The sequence below is a fragment of the Panthera onca genome, chromosome D3 (assembly GCF_046562875.1).
Source record: "Panthera onca isolate mPanOnc1 chromosome D3, mPanOnc1 haplotype 2, whole genome shotgun sequence".
Classification (NCBI taxonomy): Eukaryota; Metazoa; Chordata; class Mammalia; order Carnivora; family Felidae; genus Panthera; species Panthera onca.
Window position 1 is genome coordinate 24,943,140 of NC_138350.1, and position 22,543 is coordinate 24,965,682.

The window sequence follows — 22,543 nt, forward strand, 5'->3', positions numbered from 1 at the left end:
GGTGACTTTGGGGGATAATGAGCAGATGCCTGGGAGACCCGGTACGTGACCTAGTGCAGTCTGGCCTTGAAGCCGATGCAGGCTTCTCATCTGAAGCTGGGCGGGCACACGGGCTCCCTCTTCTCACCTTGAGCATCCTTAGCTGTAGCGTGTAAATTACTTTAGCAATTGCCTAGTTGGCAATGCACACTTCAGGAGAGTGAGAGATGTCTCGGCCCCAGGGCGAGTGGTGCTCCTCCCTCCCGCCTGCTGAGGGAGCCCAGCCAGGACTGCGGCGCTGGGAAGACACCAGGCAGCTGGGCTGTTCTTGGGGCTCCAGGCCACCCGCGTCACCCACCCCTCTTTAAAAGGAAAAAAAAAAAATCAAGATGTAGCTACTGAGGGGCCTGCTTCCTCCCGTGTATCTGCCTCTTCCTTACAAACCCTTCTTCCTCACCTGCCCCCCCCCCCCCCCCCAGCCCCACCACAACAGACTTGACCACTTCACTCTGGTTTTCGGCAAGATCCTTTATTTATCTCCTGTTCCCCAACCATGTGACATGAGTTCAGGTAGCCGGGTACCTGCGTGGGCTGTTGGCTTTGTAAACGTACAGCAGTCAGTATGTATAGAAATCATGCACCTCGGTGATTCCGGAACAAGATACTTAATGAGTAAAAAGACTTCAGGTGTGTTCGAAATGTCTGCCCTGTCCCGCGTTCTGATCGCTGAAAAATGTCTGTATAGAAAGTTTACCCAAATAGAGACAGGTTTTCTTCGCTCGCGTGCCAGTAACGGCCTACTGCGTTTCGGATCACGGTTCCTCCTGACGGCTGTTCCTCGCAGGCGCTGCCGGTTTCCGTTCAGACACGGCCCCGGCCCTGTCCGCGGGACAAACTGCATGTTCCACACGGCCCCACGGCTTTATAAATCGGACACTGCTCGTAACGCACTATTCAAAAAAGGCGTCTCGAGTATGGCCGCAGGCTACTCTTGCACACGTCGGCTAACAGGAGGACGTTTCTAGAATCAGTGCCTCAAACTGGCCATGTCCTTCACAGGCGACCAAGAGGCCAGCACCGTGACTGTGGGTCTTTCGGGTTCGTGGGTCTTCCCGGTGGCCTCTCTCTCTCACACACACTGGCCTGGGTCGCTGTCGCTCGGCATGCACCCGTGCGGTGACAGGGACACGGGGCCGATGCCTCCACCGTCTCGGCGTCCGGCGCTTGAACATTTATGTACAGACGGATAAATGGAAACACTCATAGGCAACAGAACTCCAAAGCAGAACGGACACTTTTTGGTCGGATCTACGATTCCAGTTTTGCCAGAGGAAGGTGGTTCCTGGAATGTCACTTGGACGAGCGAGGTCTCACCGCACACCCCCCGGCTCCTACCAGCCAACCTGGCGGTCTTGACGTTCGTCACCGTGGACTCGAAACAGCTGCACGGGGAATTTTCCAGGCCCGGTTTGGCAGTAGGGCTTCGGTAGGCAGTGAGGTAAGTGGATCGCACGATCCGCAGCTGATCCGTGGGAGCCCCGACTTGGCTGCCGGGGACACTAGCCCCAGCTCTGCGGGGAAGCCGTGTTTACGGAAAAGCCGCCAGTCCCACCAGCCGGACGCTCCCTGCCGTCAGGGGCCTGACAGGGTTCGGAGTAAGGTGAGCGACAGCGACAGGGTCCCACTGGGGCCCGGCCGCCACGTGCCGCCCCTGACCGGGTCCACCCTGCCCGGGAAGCCGGCCGGGCGTGGGGGCTGCACGCTCTCCTGGCCGCCGGCCCGGCGTGGCCGAAGGATCCCCTGTGTGGCCGTGACAGCAACAGAGGCCAAGGTCTCTAGCGCTCTGGTGTGCAGTTTTTTGGTCGAGTTTTGTTTTTGTTTTTCTCTTAAGATGACCACAAGAAGTTTCACGTTATTACATTCAGACACATAACCGTTTGCTTACGCTGTTTCAGAGCACTGGGAAAACCGAGCAGCGATACGGCAAGGACAGGGGCACTGAGCCTCCGGCCCCGGAGCAAAGTAATGCGCTATTAGGCAGGAAGGAGTCGCGGGAGCAAATGACTGGAAGGAAAAAAAAAAAAAAAAAAAAAAAACAAATCTAAGGAAATACAAGCCAAAAATTTCCCATTTACAATAATCAAAGGAAAGAGGGACCCAACGTGATCTCAAAATCCCAAGTAAGGACTTTCCGTCGAGGCAGGCTTCTGAGCATGGAATCCCAGCACGGGTTGGGGGCTGGACCGGACCCCAGCCTGCCCAGGCTGACCCGCGGCCGCTCTCGCCGACTCCAGCACGGGGACTGTTCTCATCGTCCTGGAGCAAAGATGAAATCCAGAGCCTGCCGTTCGGCCGCTGCCACGTTGGGGTGCCACAAATCCACCATGAAAACCACCCGCGGGCCATCCTCTGCCGAACCTGGGGAGGGGAGGGCGCGAGAGAGGAGAGGTCTGAACCGTCCCGGAGCCAGGAGCCGCGCAGCGCGGGACCGCACACAGTGAGCTTGCGGGCAGGGACCCATCCTGTCCCTTGGCATAGGCGGGAAGATCACCTCCTTTATCAACAAGGACTCTAGCACGGCTCCATAAGGCTCTGGGCAGAGCGTATAAAGGGAAGCGGGCACAGGGAGGTAGGGGTGAGTACGAGGTAGGTGGAGCACAGAGGACTTTTAGGGCAGCGAGGCTATTCTGTGGGATCCTGTCACGGTGGATACATGTCACCATACATCTGGCAGAACCCACAGGACGTGTGACAGGAAGAGCGAACCCTAACGGAGACTGGAGAGTCTGTTTAATAACAATGTGTTGGGGCGCCTGGGTGGCTCAGTTGGCTGAGCATCCGACTTCGGCTCAGGTCATGATCTCGCGGTCTGTGAGTTCAAACCCCGCATCAGGCTCTGTGCTGACAGCTCAGAGCCTGGAGCCTGCTTTGGATTCTGTGTCTCCCTCTCTCTCTGCCCCTCCCCCGCTCATGCTTTGTCTCTCTCTCTCTCTCTCTGTCAAAAATAAATATCCATTAAAAAAGACAATAACGTGTCAATATTGGCTCATCAGTTAGGACACACGTGCCACACTAATGCAAGAGGGTAACAAGAGGGGACACTGTGCGTGGGGATGGTGTGTGCTTTCTGCTCAGTTCTTCTGGAAACCTAAAACCGTGCTAAAAACACGCGCCTCTAACTAAAACCACCCCCACCACCACCGCGGGCACTCACCCTCGTGGAATGCAGTGTGCAGGAAAGAATCATCAAAGAGGAGGCAGCGTCCTTCCGCCCAACACTGGGGCTCTCCCCCCACCACCAGCTCGCAGCCACTGGGAGTTTTGAGACCTTTGGGGCAAAAGGAGAGAAGAGACAATGAAGGCGGGTGGGTTCGGGGATGGCCTGTTCTGGGGTGAGCTCTCCATTCCAAAGCACCAGACCTTCTGCCTCACCCCTCGGGGCCCTCTTTGGGGGCGTGGGGGGAGGGGGTACTTCGACCGGGCAAATACAGGCTGCGTACCCTGAGCGTCGCTCCCTGGAGGCACGCATTCCTCCACTGGCTTAATGGGTCTGGGGTCATGGGCTTCTCGGTCAAGGCTCTGCGCCGCACTTGTGAGACCCCCGAAGCCCATCTGTGGGACCCCCCGTTAATCGAGGGAGGCCAGGTTCACAGCCCGCCGTGTCCCGGAACTCTGTTTACTACAGCCCTGTCTCCAGGGCTGTTCTGGCAGAGCTGACACAGTGTCCTCCTCTTTGGGTTCCGAGCTTTAAATGCATTTTGGGGCCTGAGGATAGCATGTTCTTAGTCTCAGTTCCTCCGGCCTCCCTCCGAGAAACTGGAGGTCGCCCCTAAGGAAACGCCTGAGCTCCAAGAAGAAAGAGGCCCACACCTTCGTAAGGGGCCATATGCGCCCAACTGCAAGCGGCCGGTGCCCAGCTCGGTGCGTAACCCCAGAAAGGGGCCTGGATGAAATGTCGCCGTGCGCGCACTTTCACATCCGAGGGTCTCAGGAAACACTTGGCCCCTGTCAGTGCACGGCCGTCTGTCAATGAAGGCACCACCACAGCCATCTACGATTCACGAGAGGCGGCTCCGGCCCTACGGCTCTCAAGAAGGATGATTTGGGAGGAAACCGGCAGAGGGGGTGGGATCGTGGTGTTCCGGTCTGTCTTCGGTGACTACCGGGACAGCCGTGGCCCAGAACCAATTGGCACCCCCTCCAATTTAGTCTTCAGGACAAGCATGAGACAGAGTTCTCTCTAATGGAGCATTTTAACTCACTCCTTGAACCAGGAATGCATGGCTGGAAACACAGGTAGAGTAGGAAGTCACACAAAGAGGCTGCACAGGGGAGTGACAAGGACATGGGACCTGAGGCCAGATGACTGGCTCTGACCCCTATGTGCTGTATGACTTCGGGCAAGTCACTGAACCTCTCTGAGCCAGGGCCTCATCATCTGTGAAGGGGAACGTCAACACACTTGCCTTCAGGGCCGCGTGACCAAGAACGTAACGCCTAGCTGGGCGCAGGTCCGGGCTAAGTCAGCACTTACAGACATCACCTCACCCATTTTCCAGATGGAGCCACCGAGGTTCAGAGAAGGTCAGTGACCTGCCGGAAGTTGCAACGCAGTCCTTGCGGGACCTGGGATTTCAATCCAGATCCTCCTGGCTCCGAAGAACGGGCTCTTGTAACACTGGACTCTGCAGCATAAATACTAGTCACCCATCAGGAGTTCTGGTATGAAAGGGACCCTTCTTGTAGTTACCGTTTTGACTATGGATGGGACACTTCATTGAGTGACGGACTCCGGAACCACACTCTCCCATCTCCTGCTACTGTTAATGGCTAGGGAGGGGGCGTTAGGGTTGTGATGGGCCCAGATGGAGAGGGCCCTCCAAGCCACGTCTCTCCACGGGTGCCCCTCACTGAGGGGACTGGCCGCTCTCTGCAGAGACAGTCCACCCCAGGCCTTCAGAAAGCAGCCCTCCTTCCTCTGGGCCACCGAATGATTCATCAGCAGTCACCACGGTACAAGAGAAAAATGGCCTGGCTTGCTGGCTTGCCAGCCCCCTGCTCACTTTCTTCGGGTTCTCCCCTTCACTCTGGCCCCGCCTTCCAGCGGCCCACCATTCCTGCCTCCTGCCCACAAACCAGCTCGGTTGGCAGAAACGATCGATACTCCCAAGACAGAGTGTTCAGGTGGCTCTCGGGGACAGAGACAGGCCCCGCGTCCTCCGGCGCAGGGCTTGCTGCTTTGTCCCCAGCCACTCAGTGAGGCAGGTCAAGGGCAGAGAGAGGGCTCTGTCCACCACCGGCCCCCACTTGAGGATGCTGAACAGGTGGGCAAGGTGAACACCAGCTGGTTCCACCCAGCCGGCCGGCCGAGAGAGCCAACAGCGTGCACACGGGAGGTGACGAGAGTCTAACTGCTTATTTACTAGTGTGAATGGGCTGAACACCCTCGTGCGTTTTCACCTGCCCTTTCCTGAGGGTTGGCCACATGCAAGGACAGCAGCCTCCCCGGTAAATCTGCCTAGTTGGCATCAGACGGTGTTTACTGGAGGTCTGCGGTGACGCGGTCGGGACGTCCCAGCCCTGTGCTATGTGCTGTGACACACTCGGTGACAGCTCGTCCCAGGGCTCTACGTGGGGTCCAGACGGAGTGATGCCACCTCTGGAGGCGGCTCCATGCCGTCCTTGGCAAATGAAGAGACTGGGCGAAGGCGGGGCAGTGGCTGGGGTTTCAACTGTCGGCGGGGACAGCTCCCCTCACCCGACCCAGACGGAAGGCAGGAAAAGGGGACAAAGGTTGGCGAGTCAGGAGCTCGGTTCAGGGACTCCAGGTGCTTCCTGCACTTTAGCCAGGGAAGCTGGCAGAGGCATGACTGCCAGGGACGTACCCGTCACTCTGCTTCCGACCCTGTTCTCCGGACTCCCTCTCTGGTCACCGACAAGGTCACGTGAGCCTAACACACCTCTGTTTCCTTCCGGGGTGGATGTGAACGTGGGCATGACAGTGGAAAGAAGGAAATGCTGAGCAAACCCGACCACGGAGCCTGCCCTGGCCGTGGGGGAGCAGCCACAATCCAGCGGGACCTCTTCCAAGGCTGCTGGCTGTCCAAGGGAACATGACACGGCCCAGTTTTGCTGGTGGCGAGAACGAGCTGAGCTGAGCTGAGGAGGGAACGACAGGTCCTAACGAGGGCCCGCGCGGGCACGGGTTACACATGCGCATCTACTGCGCGGATGCACGAGAGGCATTGTGGCCCCGGCCCTTGCTACTCAACGCACCTGCCTGGATTCTGTATCAACCCACAAACGCCCCTCCCTACGTGTCACTCCGAAGCTCTTTAAAAACCTACAAAGCCAACCTTCAAACAAGAAGCCAGCACCGCTCCCCACGGCCCACAGCCTCAATTCCGAAGCCCCGCACGGGGGCCCTCCGCGGTTTGCTCCCACCCAAGCGGTCTAACCTCAGCCTGACCGTGGACTCCACAGCAAGCCACGTGCGGAGGGAGTGGGGGAAGGGGGGTGGCTCCTCCACTCCACCCTGGTGGCCCCGTGAGCTCTGACCCCAGCGTGCCCCGGTGCGTTGCACAGTGACTTTACTGAGATGGCTTAGGTGACCGCCTCACCTCCTGGATCAGGGTGCCCTTTACCTGACTGCCCTCCACCTGCCAATACCTCACACGTGCCACTTCTAACCCCCCAGAGAGCCCCCAGGCAGGTATTTTTACCTCCGTTTTCTCCTTGAAAACGGAGGCTCGGAGTTCCGGGGTCCCGGCCAAGATCACTTGGCAGGTGGGGCCCACAGAGCAGAGTCCAAGTGTGCGTGCTTCCAAAACCTGATCATTTCCCACGGTTTCCTGAGGCCCCACGTCTTAGGCAGCCTTTCTTACACTGCCCAACACGTGTTTCGTCACAAAAGGTAGAGCTGCCTCTTCTGCAGCCGCAGAAGAGACTATTTAACCCGGTCAACGATCCTGGGGAGGTAAGTGCCGCCTCCCCATTTTACGGAGGAGGAGACTGAGGCACGGAGGGACTCAGTTACTTGCCCAGAGTCCCACAGCTGCCCACGGAGCCAGGACACCTCCTCTGGCGCGCCTCGGCCCTGCCCTTTGCTCTTGAAATATTCAAAGAGTCAACTGTTCGAATCTAGCTGTTTTTAGAAGCGGCAAAGCCCTCTGTCCAAGTCACCTCTTCCTCGGGATCCCCACACAGGGGCAGGGGAAGCAGAGGGCTCTGGGGGAAGCAGGGCTGGAGGGCCAGGTGTCTGGCTCAGGTGCCCCCGGGCAGCCCCGGGCTTCCTCTGCGGGACACTCATGAACCCCCTGCTCCAGCCTAGGTCGTCCCCCCACCCCCACCCCCCACGTGTGCTCTCTCTTCCTCCATTCTGGAGCCAAGGCAGCCCGCGCCGCAGACTTCCCGAAGCTGGACCCTGCGTAGGCTCTGGGCGCGCTCCCCCAGTCTGGGATGCTAACTGGTGGCGCCTTCGCCCCGGTAACCGTCCCATTAGAGACTCACCAGGAACAGGGCATCCTGGGGAAGTGACAACAAGGAGTTGTCGTGAAACCCCCCTAAAGGGTGAGTCCTCGCTCCACATGACTAAAGACTCCTCTTAGCAGACCCTCAAGGCAACTCTGTAGGGGACGATCTTTTCCCCTCCTCTTTTCTAAATGAGGAAACTGAGGCCCAGAGAGGTGAAGTGACTTGTCCAAAGTAACACAGCTAGCTGCCGGTGGGGCCGGGATGCAAACACGGCCACGCGGACTCTGACCTTGTTCTCGAAACCACCGCCACGCAAGTTACCAATTTCCCCAGAAGCGGAACAAAATCAGTGTTAACACCAAGCGTGACTTCGCCCTCCATTCGGGAGGCGCTAAGGCATCGTTCGCGGCCTCCCGGATGTCATCATGAACCTCAGCGACTGTTACAACAGCCTTTGGCTCTAGAGATACGCTGTCCAATACGGTAGCCGCTAGCCACGCGGGCCGATTTAAATTCAGATTAAGTGACAAATTCTGCTCCTCGCCTGCACTGGCCACATTTCCAGCCCTCAACGGTCACCCGCTGCTAGTGGCTTCTGTACTTGGACAGCGCAGATAGAGACCATTGCCATCACCACTTCCGTCCCCCGGACAGAGCTTTCTCTGTATTACCTGTCGGGTAATACCGATCTCAAGTCCCCTTCTCGGCTCAATCTCTGCTGTGAGACACGTTTACATGCAACTCATCAATCTTTGATGGGACAGTGAAGAAAGCGAAAAGGCACAATTCTGGCTACCGAGCTTCTCACGCCGCCTGGGCCGCCGTGAGTCAGGAGACCCCCGTCCCTGCGACATACCTAAATGGCATCGGATGCGTATGTTGGTGGGTCCGTAATGCTCCGTTATCACAGTCCCGGGGCTCAGCACGGAGATGCACGCGTTCCCAAAAACATTGTTCCCAATACAGGTCCGAAGGCTTCCGAGCAAGCGGTACGTCCGTGGGCACTTCCTGCAGTTCCTGGGAACGCAAACCCCCTGATTGACCAAGTAAAAGGTGACCCACTCCCCGCTGGGGGTGCTGTTCATTTTCCATCCTTGCGGGAGGCTGCAGTTTGAGAAAGCCTTGTAGAGGGTCTCAAACTCGCACAGGATGGTCTGGAAGTTCCGTTCCAGCAGCTCCACGTCGTGCTTCTGCGCGTCCCGGGCGAAGTATGGCGTGGTGGGGAGGTCGGGCAGGAAGAAGACCTCGGGCTTCTGGATGGAGGGCCGGCTGTTGAGGTAGCGGCCCTGCTCGCGGATGCCCTTGTGGATGCGGCCCATGCCGGACCACGAGTACCGCTTGGCGTACTCCTGCAGATTGTGGTAGAGCTTCTGGTTGAGGCCCTCGTTGTGGGCGCAGCGCACGCACTCGGGCGACTGGCAGTACACGTACCCGTTCTGCAGCCCGTTGGCGTCCGCACCCTGCATCAGGGAGTTGACGGACACGTAGGGCCGGGGCTGCTCCCGGCCCACGTGGTAACAGTACCACACGAACAGGACCAGCAGGCAGGCCACGGTGACCACGGCGGTGGTGTCGCAGTCCCGCACCGACTGGATGCCCGTGGCGATGCAGTCTCGCAGGCCGTCCAGCGACCAGCTCCAGGCCACCAGCCACTCGAGAGACATCTTGGGGGGCCGGGTTGTCGGTGGGGGTGTGAAGCAAGGTCAGGCAGTCAGTCCTCGGGGGTCCCGGGGGCACCCACACCATGCAGCTTAGCGCGCGGGGGACGGGGCAGCTGGGGTGGGGGGAGGCATGGCGGCCACTGTTCCTCGGAGCCCGCCAAGGGCGGCATCGACAGGCGTCTGGGCTCGCCACTCCACTCCCGGCAAAAGTCACTGCACGGAGGCTGGAAGGAGACGCTTCACGTCACCCTGGCAGGCGGGGTCGGTCACCGTGAAAGGATTTTTTTAGGACGTCCAAACCTGAGATGGGAAAAGGAAAGTAGACCAGCGTCAATTTTTTTATACCTGGGCAAATCCTCTGAAGCGCACAGTCCCGGAGCATCCTGTAAGGTCCCCGCTGGCAGGGGGCACACTTCTCAATCTTGTGTGTCCCCTCCCACTTTATCACAGCCCCCGGGGCCCAAAGGGCCGGTGGCGCTTAATCTTTATCTAGTACTGTCTGAGAAGTACAGACGCCCGGCCTGTTCTGTGTCATCCTTAGGGGGTGTGATTAGCTCCATTTTACAGATGGGGAAGCTGAGGCCCAGAGAGGTTCACGCAGCCAGGACAGGGACCTCAACCGCTGGCTTCAGCATCAGGTCCATCCATTTTGCTCTGCTCTTTCACAGTAGCTATGTCATAAATGCTTGTTTTCCTTTGGTCTCTGTACCTTTACAGAGCGGCCTGGGTTCCAAAGCATCTTTAAAATGGCAAAAGAGGGGGCGCCCGGCTGGCTCAGTCGGTGGAGCACACGACTCTTGATGTTGTGGTCAGGGAGTTCAAGCCCCACGATGGGTGGAGAGATCACTTAAATAAATAAAGAATCCTTAAAAATGGCAAAGGAGCCGTAAATCCCCATTTTACTTTCTCTTTTCATGGCACTTGGGCATTCTTTCTAAATCTCTCTTGCCCTTTGGACACGGACTGGGCTTACACCGAGCTGGAAGAGGACGCCATCCCCATGGCAGACACAGGGTGTTTTTACCTGCTTGGGAGGCTCCTCGCTGGTCTCACCCACAGGTTATGAGAGAAGGGATGGGGGAGAAGGAAACAGAAGCCCTCTCGGGTCTCTTTGCCACATATCCCACCAATGGTTAAGGGCCGGTGCCTAGCACCCTGATTATCCTAATAGCCCAAGAGTATGATCAGAGCCCAGCAGTCAGGTTGCCCGTGTCTATCAAACCCCAGCCGTGTCTCCCAGCTGAAACCCTCTGTCCAGGCTGCTTTTTTTCTAATCCAAGAACAGCCAGGTCTGTGAGCTCCTCCAGGCCTAATACATTCCCTCGGCGCCAGGGGCCGAATAAATTCAGAAAAATCGTTTTGTGCTCTACCTTCTCTCTTCTCTCTCTTGGGAATAGAAGGCAACTAAAACAACTCCTTAAAAACTCTAAAAGCCCTCCCCTTTCTCTGGGGACGACATTTGGCTGGAAAATTCTTGCAAGGCTGGCAGACAGGCCAAGAACCCAAACTGGGGGTGGGCTGGACCCTGGGCGGGTCATTTGCCTTCCTGCTCAGTTTCCTCATCACTCAGACCGGGTCATGCTCATCCCCCTGGAGGGAGGTGAATGATGACAGCTGTAAGAACTTAGGATGTCACGGCAGGCGTTTAATATGTGCTGACGACTGCTTACACATGTGGCACCCCCATGCTGATCAGCCAGCAAGGCAAAGGTGGGGCACTGGGGAAAGGTATCTCAGGACTAGCAACCCTGAAGGCCAATTCTGGACATTGTCACCGCCACACATCTGTTTTGTTTTTGTTTTTTCGGTCCCAGACTTGCAAAACTAAAAATGAAAAAGAACAAACCTCAGGTGCTCATATAACTGCCTACTTGCACATTCCCTGCCTAGGTCGAATTAAGGATCACTTGACTATAAGGTTTCCTAAGTCAGAAAACACACATGCTAAATATTCGGGGCCATTTGTATGTTTCTAGGAAAAATACAAGAGTGGGGAGGCTAGCAGCTCAATTTTCTTTGGCACCCGTTCTCCATTTCTTCCCAGGTCTGGGCCCCACGGCATGAAAACAGACCCCTCCGTGCCCCTGCTTCTGTCCCAGCCATAACTGGCACGTTTCCTCTCAAGGAAAAGGGAAAGAAAATCTGGATGGTTTTCCTCTGTTTTGTTTGCAAGCCTGTCTCCCAAACAGAACCCCGGGGTTCCTGCAATTCAGCAGGAAACTGTCATCTGCGTGATAAACCAGCACTTTTACTAAAAGGATTTCCCCCTTCACTGAGCTAAACCTCTAATTGGAACTTTTAAACTGAGTCTCTCAGGAGAAGAGGCTTTTCTTAAATGAGAAGTGAGACGGTGATAATTTAACAAACACCTGTTACGTGTCAGTTCCCATCAGCCCTGCTAATCACTTAACCCAAGCACAGCAAAGACTTGGAAGACAGGGCGGGTGATGAGGGGATCTCTCCACTGGACATACGGGCCGCTTACCCTCTCCAGCGTCATTCTACACAACATCAGCCATGAGCACTCCCTGGGCTGAGCTATAAACAAAAGGCAGCAAAAGATCCAGATACCCTGAACCCAGCTTCAGACTCTGTCCTCATAGACAGCACTGAGAGCTGAAGTTAGGACTTGTCTTACCTGCTGCCAGTTACTTTTACCCAAATTATGCTGGCAGGCCCCTGAGCCCAAAGATGGATTAAAAAGCTCACCACTGAAATGTGACACTGAAAAAAAAAAAAACAAAAAAAACAAAAAAACCCAAAAAAAACCAACCTTACATTTGCAGGGTGACTGACAGCGTATTAAGCACTGGTTCAAACGTTTGACACTCAACAGGACGCAGGAACAACCCCCAAGGCTCCAGTGGGAAGGGCACGGATTCCCCCTCCCCAGTTCCCAGCTCAGCGACCACAGTGACTTTCAGTTTCCTCACACATCTGTTTCATGTCTGTCCTCGTTAGGGACGGGGACCTGTACTGCAGTCCTGCACTTTAAGAACTCCAGATCTTAAAGGTCAGTCAGCTCTGGGGAACAGGGTCCAAATTCATTACCAGCTGGTGAGCGAGTCCAATGAAATATAACTTCTGATATGATGAACATCTGGGGGACAGACTCAGCTCTAACCTGGCTAACGCAGTTTACCTTACAACCTAAGTGGCTGCCCTGTGCTAAAGGGCTTCTGGTCACTCCCAGGGTGTGGCCAGGCCACCCCAGAAGCCCCCCAAGGAGGAGAGCAACCCCAAGCAATGTGTGCCATGCAGGTCACTCTCTCTCCACCCAGGACCCACTGAGCTGCCCAGGACCAGCCCTTCCCCATGGGCAACCGGAGACCTCTCCTCCTCACTTTCCGGGCCACCTTTCTCAGCATCCACCCACTCTGGAGAGTGGGGGCAAACGGGGGAGCAGCGGATGGGTTAACACAGATGGTGACCACCAGGAGGTCAGGGGAGGAGGGGGATGGGGTCACGGAAAGGTGACTATTGACTGGAAAAGTGGGCAATCAACTAAAGATTAGGGAAAGTGGCTTATGGTGATAGCTCATGGGACAGGGGAGGAGGGTCACCGCGGGAAATCTGGGAAGTGGGTGACGCTCAGGGCTGGGGGGAGGGGGGAGAGCAGGCTGGGAAAGAGACCGGGGAGGAGGGTCAAGAGGAGGAGGGTTGGGGGGGGTGGCGCGGGTAACACCGGGGAAGGCGCCGCTACGGGGCAGGGGCTTCGAGGAGGGTGATGCCCGGCACGCCGCAAACACAGCCAGCCCCGGCGGCGGCGCTAAGCACGTAGCGAACGCGGGGCGGCGGGGCCCCTCGGCCCGGCCGGGATGCGGGGCGCGGGAGGGCGCCGGCGTCCGCTAGCATCCCCAGCCGCCGCGCCGCCGCCGGGCGTGGGGACCGCGGGCCTGCAGCCGCCCGTCCCCCTCCTCCTCCCCCTCTCCCCGGGGGGAGGGCGGTGGGCGCCGCGCCGTCCCCCCCGCCTCCCCGCAGCCCCCCGGAGACGCCGCTTACCTGCGCGCGGGCGGCGGGGGCGGACGCTGGGGCCGGGGCGACGCCGTCGCCCGAGGGCGCGGACGCGCAGACGCCCCCTGCCCGCGCCGCGGGGCCACCGCCCGGCCCACGCCGCGAGAGCCCGAGCCGGAGGCGAGCCGGTGCCCCCGCCGGTGCCGACGCCGCGCTGCGCTCCGCGGGGCCGCGCGGACCACAACTCCCACAATGCCGTGCGCGGCCGGGCCGGCGCGGGGAGGGGGCGAGGGCGCGGGTGGGGCGGGGCCGACGCGGGGGCGGGGCGGGGCGGAGCCCGGACCCCCGGGCGCGGGGAGCGCTGGCCGCGCGCGGGGCTGCTCGCGCGGCTTTGCGGGGGCCGGGCGCGCAGGACGCACTGGCCCGCGGGGCCGGGGGGTGGTGCGCGCGGCCGGGCGGGCGTTCATTCATTCGCTGTGCGTTTCTCCCTCTGGGCCCCAATCTGTTCCCCCTCCCCCGGGCTCCGTCCCTGCCCCGGCTTCCCCTCCTACACTTCCTCCTTCCAGTCTGTTTCACTTTCCCTCCCTCTTCTTTCCTCCCTCACTTCCTCTCGCCCGACACCCTTCTTTCCTTTATTTGTTGATTCGCCGCGCACTTAGAAGGCCGCTCAGGCACTTGGAAAGAAACCGTAAATCACACAGGATCCCTAGTGTCATGGAAAACTCCTTAGTTCGATGCAAGCGACTGTTGGGCAGCCTCTCTGTGCCTGGCCCTGTGCTCCGTGGGGAGCGGGGCACACGCGGCGCCTGCCCGTGAGAAGTCACAGTCTGGCCAGGAGTCAAGGGTACCCAAGGAATCACAGGTGTAAATGCACCATCACCTGGCCCGCAGAGTAGCAGAAGAGAAAGTACAGGGAGAATGAGCATGTGAAGCAAAAGGGCAACGTGATGGCGGGGAGGTTCCCCGCGGAGGACTCCATGAGGAAGTGATGTTTGAGCTCGGGCCTGTGGGAGACGGATGAGCTAACAAAGGCCATGGGACATGTTCGGGGCTCCAGGGGGACTATGCATGGGTAGGTTCTGGGAACTCGCGAGTGGGATGGCTGGCCCACAGTCCACGGGTCCTGACCCAGAATCTACTGGTGGCTGTCCCAGCATCCACTTTGTACTTGTCCCAGAACCCACCTCAATCATGTCCCAGAATACCCCTCTCACACATGTCCTACAACCCATCTGATCCCTGACCTAAGAACTTCCCGTTACCACATCCCAGAATCCACCTTACCCTTGTCCCGAACCAACATCTACCATGTCCCAGAATCCACCTCGACCTGGTCAGGAACCCACTTCTCATCCCTGACCTAACAGCCCACCTCCACCATGTTCCAGAATGCACCTCATCCCTGTCCCAGAACATATCTCTCTCATCCTTGTCCCAGAACCCACTTGGTCCCTGACCTGACAACTCACCTCTACCATGTCCCAGAGTCCATCTTGTCTCTTCCCCGGAGCCCACCTCGACTGTGGCTCAGAATCCACATCTGCTGTGGCCCCGAACCCTTTTCTACCACATCTTAGAATCCATTTCATCCCTGTCATCTCTTCCCTTGTCTTTACTCCAAAGGAGGAAGAACCTTTTTCCCCTTCTCTTATTCTACTAAAATAACCAGAATGCATACATTGGGAAACCATAAAATACATCCAGATTTGTTCAACGTGTGGGTAATCAACACAGTCATCCGATTTAGAAACATTAAACAAGATGTCTCTTTTCACTGCCAGCCTCAGAGTAGTTGAACCTGGGTAGGGAAGAGAAAGGGGGAGGGAATTTGGTCCATCTCACTTTCAGGAAGTTGCTCAAACGAAGACTTCTCCAAAGGTGCTTATACATTGAGTCAGAGCATCACCCCGACAGGGTTGAAAAGGAAAGCATTCTTCATAGACTTGTAAATGTGTGTTCCATTCCTGGATCACACCATCTGTAGTGCATTACGAATTAATATCATCTATAAATCCTGTAATTATCTGTGACCGGCACAATTATATTGCTCTGTATTTGTTAAAAGTATTTATTTGTTCAATGGCAGTGTTACCATTTATACATTTTGCTAACCCTGCTTGCCATTTCTGCCTGTGGGAGATACTGGGATGTGGGGAGGGGAGGGGAGTTCTCCCAGAGAAAAACGGTATTCAGGCCTTCCGGGGGGGCTTTTGGATGAGAACTCCACATAAATTGTCATTGCACTAATGGAGGAGCCACGATAAGGGCCAAGTGAGTCTAAATTGCCTGCCTCCAGCTTGGCTGCCGCCCGCGCCCTCCTCCTCCGGCTGTCTCCTCAGGGCAGTCCTTCCCGACCCACTCTGAGGTTGCACAACCTATCATTATGCCATCTCATACACTCATGGAGTCCACCCAGCTCCCTCCTCCTGCAGATGGAGTCACTGGAGGTCCAGAGAGAAACATGCCTTGCTCATTCGAGGTCACTCAAGAAAATGCTTGCTTGGTGCATTAAAGAAACTAATATAGTCCCTTTAGAGAGAAATTGAGTAGTATTTGTTAAAAACAAACAAACAAGAAATGTGTATACCTTAAAAACCAACAATTTCACTGCTCTATATCCATCCTGGAGAGACTCTAGAATAGATTACAAAGTAGTGATGGTTTTCTATTATATAATCCTGTACAACTGTTTAAAAGGAGGAGCTTAGATGTATATGTAACAACGTAAAGCTCCTAGGGGTGCCTGGCTGGCTCTGTCGGTAGAGCACTTTTTTTTTTTAAGTTTATTTATTTATTTTGAGAGAGAGCAAGAGAGCACAAGTGGGGTAGGGGGAGAGGGGGGGGGAGAGAGAGAATCCTAAGCAGGCTACACACTGCCAGCATGGAGCCTGATGCGGGGCTCGAACTGATGAACCGGGAGATCATGACCTGTTTGGAAAGCGAGTTGGTGGCTGCACCAACTGAGCCATGAAGGCACCCCATAGAGCATGTGACTCTTGATCATGGGGCTGTGGTTTCGAGCCCCATGTTGGGTGTAGAGATTCCTTAAAAAAATAAAATCTTAAAAAAATATATGTACACATATATACATATACACACATATATATACACACATATATACACGTGTGTATATACATGTATATATATATACACATATATACATATATATATATATATATATATAGTGCTCCTCAACAAATAATAGAGCAAAAAAATTCTGAATTATGCTTGCAGTATGATTACATCTACATAACACATACACACAACATAAAACATTACTCTACTTTATATAAATATACATATATTTATACAAAAGCAGGAGAAAAGCACTAGAGGAATACACTAGTATGTTCTCCTTTTTAAAACTTAAAATATTACAATATTGGCAAATGCAAAGAATATCCCGCAGAGGAAGCACCCCAAATTCATGAGTTGTAACTTTGGGAGGAGGTCAAGAAGGAAAAAGCATTAGGCACAGAGGACACAAGGAACTCCAGCATTTTCTGGAATGTTGTAATTTGATTCAAAAGGATTTAAATGCCCCTGGAACAAAATGCAAAAAGGATAAATAAATAAAATAAATAAATAAATAAATAAATAAATAAATGGTTACTAGGAGTACCTCTCTCCCTTATCCCACAACCATCCGGTTCCCTTTCCTTGAGACAATCATTATAACCAATTTTTCATGCATCCTCTAGGAAAATGCTGTGTGTTTGCAAATACTATACAGAAACACTTTAGCTTTTGAAAAGGAAATATTAGTATGTTGTTGGCAGTATTAAAAATGGATTTTTAAAATACATTTCAAGATTACATTAAAAATTATTTTTCAGGAACGAACAAGTGCTCAACACCAGAAAAATCTTTTGATACAATTCATCAGATTAACAAATTAAAGTAAAATACTACAAAATAGGTGCAGAAAAAGCATTTGACAAAATTCAACATCCATTCGTGAGGAAAGACTCTCAGCAAAGTAGGAAGAGAAGGGAACTCTGTCAGTCTGATAAAGACCATTTATGAGGAGCACCTGGGTAGCTCAGTTGGCTAAGCATCCCACTCGTGAGTTCAGCTCAGGTCACGATCTCAGTTTGTGAGTTCGAGCCCCACATTGGGCTCTGTGCTGTGTCAGTGTGGATCCTGCTTGGGATTCTTTCTCCCTCTCTCTGACCCTACCCCACTCATCCTCGCTGTCTCCCAAAATAAATAAATAGACTTAAAAAATTAAAAAAATATTTTTAAAGAGCATTGATGAAAAAATTGCAACCGATATTATATTGATGGTTAGAGATTAAATGCTTTCCCTCAAAGATCAGACCCAAGACAAGGATGTTCACTCTTGCCACTCCTATCCAACACTGTATTGGATTTTCTGCCAAGGCAATAAGGCAAGAAAAAGAAATACGAGGCATTTGAAAGAGGTACAGAAAAAACTCTTCCTAATAGCAACAAAACTGTAAAGAACTCAGGAAAGAATTTAACTAAAATGGGGAAGATGGAAAAAGTGAAATAAAAATATTGAGGGGCCCAGAATAAATCGCGAATAATGACCACGTATGCAAAATTCATGGATGTGAAGAGACAACATCATAAAGATGACAGATTCCCCTAGTGATCTTTAAAATTGAAACAATTTTTAATGTAAATCCCAGTGTTTTCAGTGCAACAAGATACATTGGTCACCAAGTTTATATAGAAAAGCAAAGGGCCAAGAAGTCTAAAGATCAAATGAAGCTACCTAATAAAAATTGAGCAAAAGGTACAAGCAGGCAAGGCGTGCAAGAGGGAACAAAATGGCCAAGAAACCCAGGGCAAGGTGCTGTGATGCCCGTTCATCACGGGAATACAGAGTAAGTCCCGGGGGATGCCATCTTGCATTCATCATGTTGGCAGATGTTAAAACGCCAACTGATGCCAAGTGTCAGAGAGACTGTGGAGTACTAGGTGCTTTTGCACACACTGGGGAAGTATAAATGAGCACAACAGGTGAGCACACACACTCGTCCCTGCCATCCAGCTTCCTGGCATTGGTTCTAGGGCATGGATTTTCAGACTGGGGGGTCTCACTGACGGGTCTAAAATGAATAAAGTAAGTCGTGACTACGATTTAAGACAATGAAACAGAATGAATTACAATAGAAATTATGAGAGTATTTCTTTTTTTTAAGTTTGTTTCATTTAAAAAAATGTTGATTTGTTTATTTTTGCGAGAGAGAGGGCACACACGTGCATGCACGAGCTGGGGAGGAGCAGAGAGAGAGACAGGGAGAGAGAATCCCAAGCAGCCTCCACGGTCAGCACAGAGCCCAGTATGGGGCTTGAACTCATGAACTGTGAGATCATGACCTGAGCCAAAATCAAGAGTCAGATGCTTATCTGACTGAGCCACCCCGGTGTCTCTTAAGTTTATTTCTTATGTGTTGTTTTTTTTTTCCCAAGTAAACTCTGTGCCCAGTGTGGGGCTCAAACTCATGACCCTGAGATCAAGAATCACATGCCTCACCAAACTGAGCCAGCCAGGCACCCCTATGAGAGTATTTCTGACAGTGTCTTATACTGTATGTCTGTGTGCATGTGTGTGTTGCACAGCTGCCTCTGTGAAATCCATTTCTGATAGTGGGTGGCAGTCAGGTAAGTCTGAAAGCCTTTGCCCTAGAGACGCTTTCAGAGTGGGACAAGAAGACACATTGGGACATGTGCAAAATTGGAGGCGACAAACATTCAAGAGGAAAATGCACACAAAAATTTGAACAAAGCAAAATGTGACAGCAGTTACAGTATGAGGCAGAGCTAAATGTATCAATGTGGATGAATCTCCAAAATACAATATTGAGCTGGAAAAGCAAACTGCAGATTGGCATGTGAAACATAACATAAAGTGTGAACTCATGCAAATAATACAGTATACCGTTGAGGGAATATTATGTGTGTGTGTGTGTGTGTGTGTGTGTGTGTGTGTTTGTGTATACATGTATGTGTGTGTGTATATATATATATATATATATATATATATATATAATATAGGACTATATTCCATATGCATGCATATATACATATATATTTGGGGGAAATATATACATTAACGTGTGTTAATAAATGTATTGATACTGAAGTCTTGTGTGGCAATGATTAATACAAATTCAGGGTAGTGGTTATTTTGGGGGAAGGAGGCAAGAGGGGAGGGGAATGGAATTAGGGAGGGGCACATTGTGATATTTTATTCCTTTATAAAGATAAAAGGAAAAAAGCAAAATGTTAAGATTAGCTGAAGGTGGGTGGCAGGCACATAAATGTGTGTGCTATTATTCTCTATGAATGTCTGAATTATGACACATTTATACATTAGAAAAGGCAATTTGAGGGGCACCTGGGTGGCTCAGTTGGTTAAGCGTCCAACTTCAGTTCAGGTCACGATCTCGCAGTTTGTGAGTTTGAGCCCCGCGTCGGGTTCTGTGCTGACAGCTCAGAGCCTGGAGCTTGCTTCAGATTCTGTCTCCCTCTCTCTCTGACCCTCCCCTGCTCACACTCTGTCTCTGTCTGTTTTTCTCTCAAGAATAAATAAACATTAAAAAAATTATTAAAAAAAAAGAAAAGGCAATTTGATCAGGTAAGATGAACTTTGGGTTTGAAAGTTTGGGTTGTGGGTTTCCAACATGACTTGAGCTATTTGAAGATTTGCAAGAACACAGCTGTTTCAACTGTGTTCCAACTAACTGTGAGGCTCCCAGTAGCCCCTGTAGGGCAAATAAAAGTTGGGAAGCTTTGCTCTGGGAAATATCAGGATAAGCCTGCATCAGAAATTGTAGGGAATGAGTTTATAGATTGAAATAGATTTATCACACTGGATGGTGCACTTTGCTTGGTTAGAAAATACACTGAGTGATTCTATCTGTCCAGAAAGCAGAACCACCCTTGCATGTTATCAAATGTTGAATGTGTTCCGGAACAAATCTAAATCACCTTGAGCTGATCCAATAAAGGGCCGAGCTAACACCTATTTAGCCTTTGAACAGACGGTGAACTTCCTGCTTACCGTGCAAATAGCTAGAACCAGGCGTGAGCCTGCTGCTCGTGAAGCCTGGGGAGAGCTTGCTCTGTAGAGTGGAGTAAGTGAATTAATTAAAACTTCTTCCCCAAACCATCACCTGTTTCTGCCACTGCCTTCCACTGGGTCACCTGGCACTGGATTTGGCTCATTACCTACCTCTGGAGTACTCCATTCATTCCATGTTCTCTGGAAGCTTTGGAATAGCTTTGGCTGGGCATGGAAGGTAGGTGTGAGAACCGAGAATTCTCCGAGATGGGAAGACAGACATGAGAAGCATGGCCAGATTCATAAGGCCAGCCCTCTACATAAGAATCAGCCCTCTACAAAACCTGGAATAGAATTCAACCACTAAATGAATTAGCTCATGTCGTGACAGCATGCTTCCTGTCCCAACTCTAAGAGCCTTTCTTGGTGGTAAGAGATTATGATCATTATATGTCTCCTTTTTTATTTTATTTGAGAGAGAGAGAGAGAGAGAGAGAGAGAGAACAAGCAGGGGAGGGGGCAGAGGGAGAGAGAGAATCTCAAGCAGACTCCATGGCCAGTGCAGAGCCTGACGCGGGGCTCAGTCCCACGACCATGAGAACATGACCTGTGCCAAAACCAAGAGTTGGATGCTCAACGAACTGAGCCACCTAGGCGCCCCTAGGTTTCTATTTTTTGCACCTAGATTGTTTAGCAACCAGTACACCATGGTGAGAATCATCAGAATGGATGGGGACTACAAGGTGGGCATGACCCTATCAACGAACGCTAAGCCACATCAGCCCCAGACCAAGTGGTATAGAAATGTAATCTTCATGAAATTTCATGTAGGTTGCATCCTAGCCCGAGAGCAGCCATATCCTGAAGTTCCAGGATATGGAGAAACTTCCTCCCATTGTGAACCCACCTTTTCTACCTTTTCACCTTTTTAACTTCCCCATGGAGGGAAGTTGTACTGCTCGTCAACTAGTTCTAAGCTCTGCAAAGCCAGCTGGGAAGACAATTCATTTATCGAACGCCTAATTGTGGAACATGTACTATGTGCTATGCTCATTGCGTATATGGAAATGGTTGAGTGCTGGCAGCCCATGCAAAAAATCCGGCACAAAAATGTGTTCGGCGTGGCCTTCGTGGGGTTTTAAAATTGCCCACATTTAAAAATTAGGACACACTACGAAAAATTCTGGTTTCCCAGCTTCTCTTGAAAAATGGCAACGTCTGGTCACCACGGGGGCCAGATGACTGCAAAACAGCAAACTGGCGGGCAGGTGGTTTGCTCTAGTCTCCTCCCACTCCCTATTGTTCCCCAACACCAAGGACGACTGTCACTTGCCACCATCATTGACTCTGCACCGTGTGTGTGTGTGTGTGTGTGTGTGTGTGTGTATAAAAAAGTGAAGAAATTTTTCTCTGTGTGTGTGTGTGTGTATAAAAAAGTGAAGAAATTTTTCTCTGTGTGTGTGTGTGTGTATAAAAAAGTGAAGAAATTATTCTGTGTGTGTGTGTGTGTATAAAAAAGTGAAGAAATTTTTCTCTGTGTGTGTGTGTGTGTGTGTATAAAAAAGTGAAGAAATTTTTCTCTGTGTGTGTGTGTGTGTATAAAAAAGTGAAGAAATTATTCTGTGTGTGTGTGTGTGTATAAAAAAGTGAAGAAATTTTTCTCTCTGTGTGTGTGTGTGTGTATAAAAAAGTGAAGAAATTTTTCTCTGTGTGTGTGTGTGTGTATAAAAAAGTGAAGAAATTATTCTGTGTGTGTGTGTGTATAAAAAAGTGAAGAAATTTTTCTCTGTGTGTGTGTGTGTGTATAAAAAAGTGAAGAAATTATTCTGTGTGTGTGTGTGTGTGTATAAAAAAGTGAAGAAATTTTTCTCTGTGTGTGTGTGTGTGTGTATAAAAAAGTGAAGAAAATTTTCTCTGTTTCCGTGTCTCTGTCAAAAGTGGGAAAACAAAAGCCAGACCAAGAGGGCTGAATGGTTTTTATTAGCCTTGGCCCCTTGCCTTGTTTATGTTACCTGACATGTTCTGTAGGCGCTCCCAGAACACAATGATGACGAAAGATAAAATAAATAAAAAATAAAAGTAAAATGAATGTCTGCCTCAGGGAACTTGCAGGAGTTCGATTAAACTTGACAAGTATGAGAATCCACACCTGCCCTGTGCCACCACCGCCCCCAAGACCTGGTAGCAGGTGGAGGGAAAGAAGGAAGGGTGAATGCAAAGGGAAGGAACAAGCTTGACACATTTCGAAGGTGCTAAGAAGCCCACGTGACTGTGGCAGAGAAGAGGGAGCATGGGGTGGGGGGATGAGTTTGGAGAGCAGGCTCAGGCCTCTTCAGCCACGGGAAGGAGCTCGAGTTTTGTTCTAAGCGGCCCGCCATGGGTCCTGCTTGACACTTGCAAGGGCTCCCGAACAAGTCTTTGCTGTCGACGAGCCCCCGTG

General features: G+C 52.3%; 1 protein-coding gene across 1 annotated transcript; it reads right to left on the reverse strand.

The window, feature by feature from the left end:
• Positions 1-494: 494 nt before the first annotated feature.
• Positions 495-13,330, reverse strand: ASPHD2 (aspartate beta-hydroxylase domain containing 2). The gene is given in 5 exon segments (XM_060612878.3): positions 495-2,397; positions 3,194-3,307; positions 8,309-9,125; positions 9,127-9,413; positions 13,116-13,330. Coding segments are annotated over 4 exon segments (1,113 nt in total). The 5' UTR covers positions 9,199-9,413; positions 13,116-13,330; the 3' UTR covers positions 495-2,287.
• Between the last annotated feature and the right edge of the window lie 9,213 nt (positions 13,331-22,543).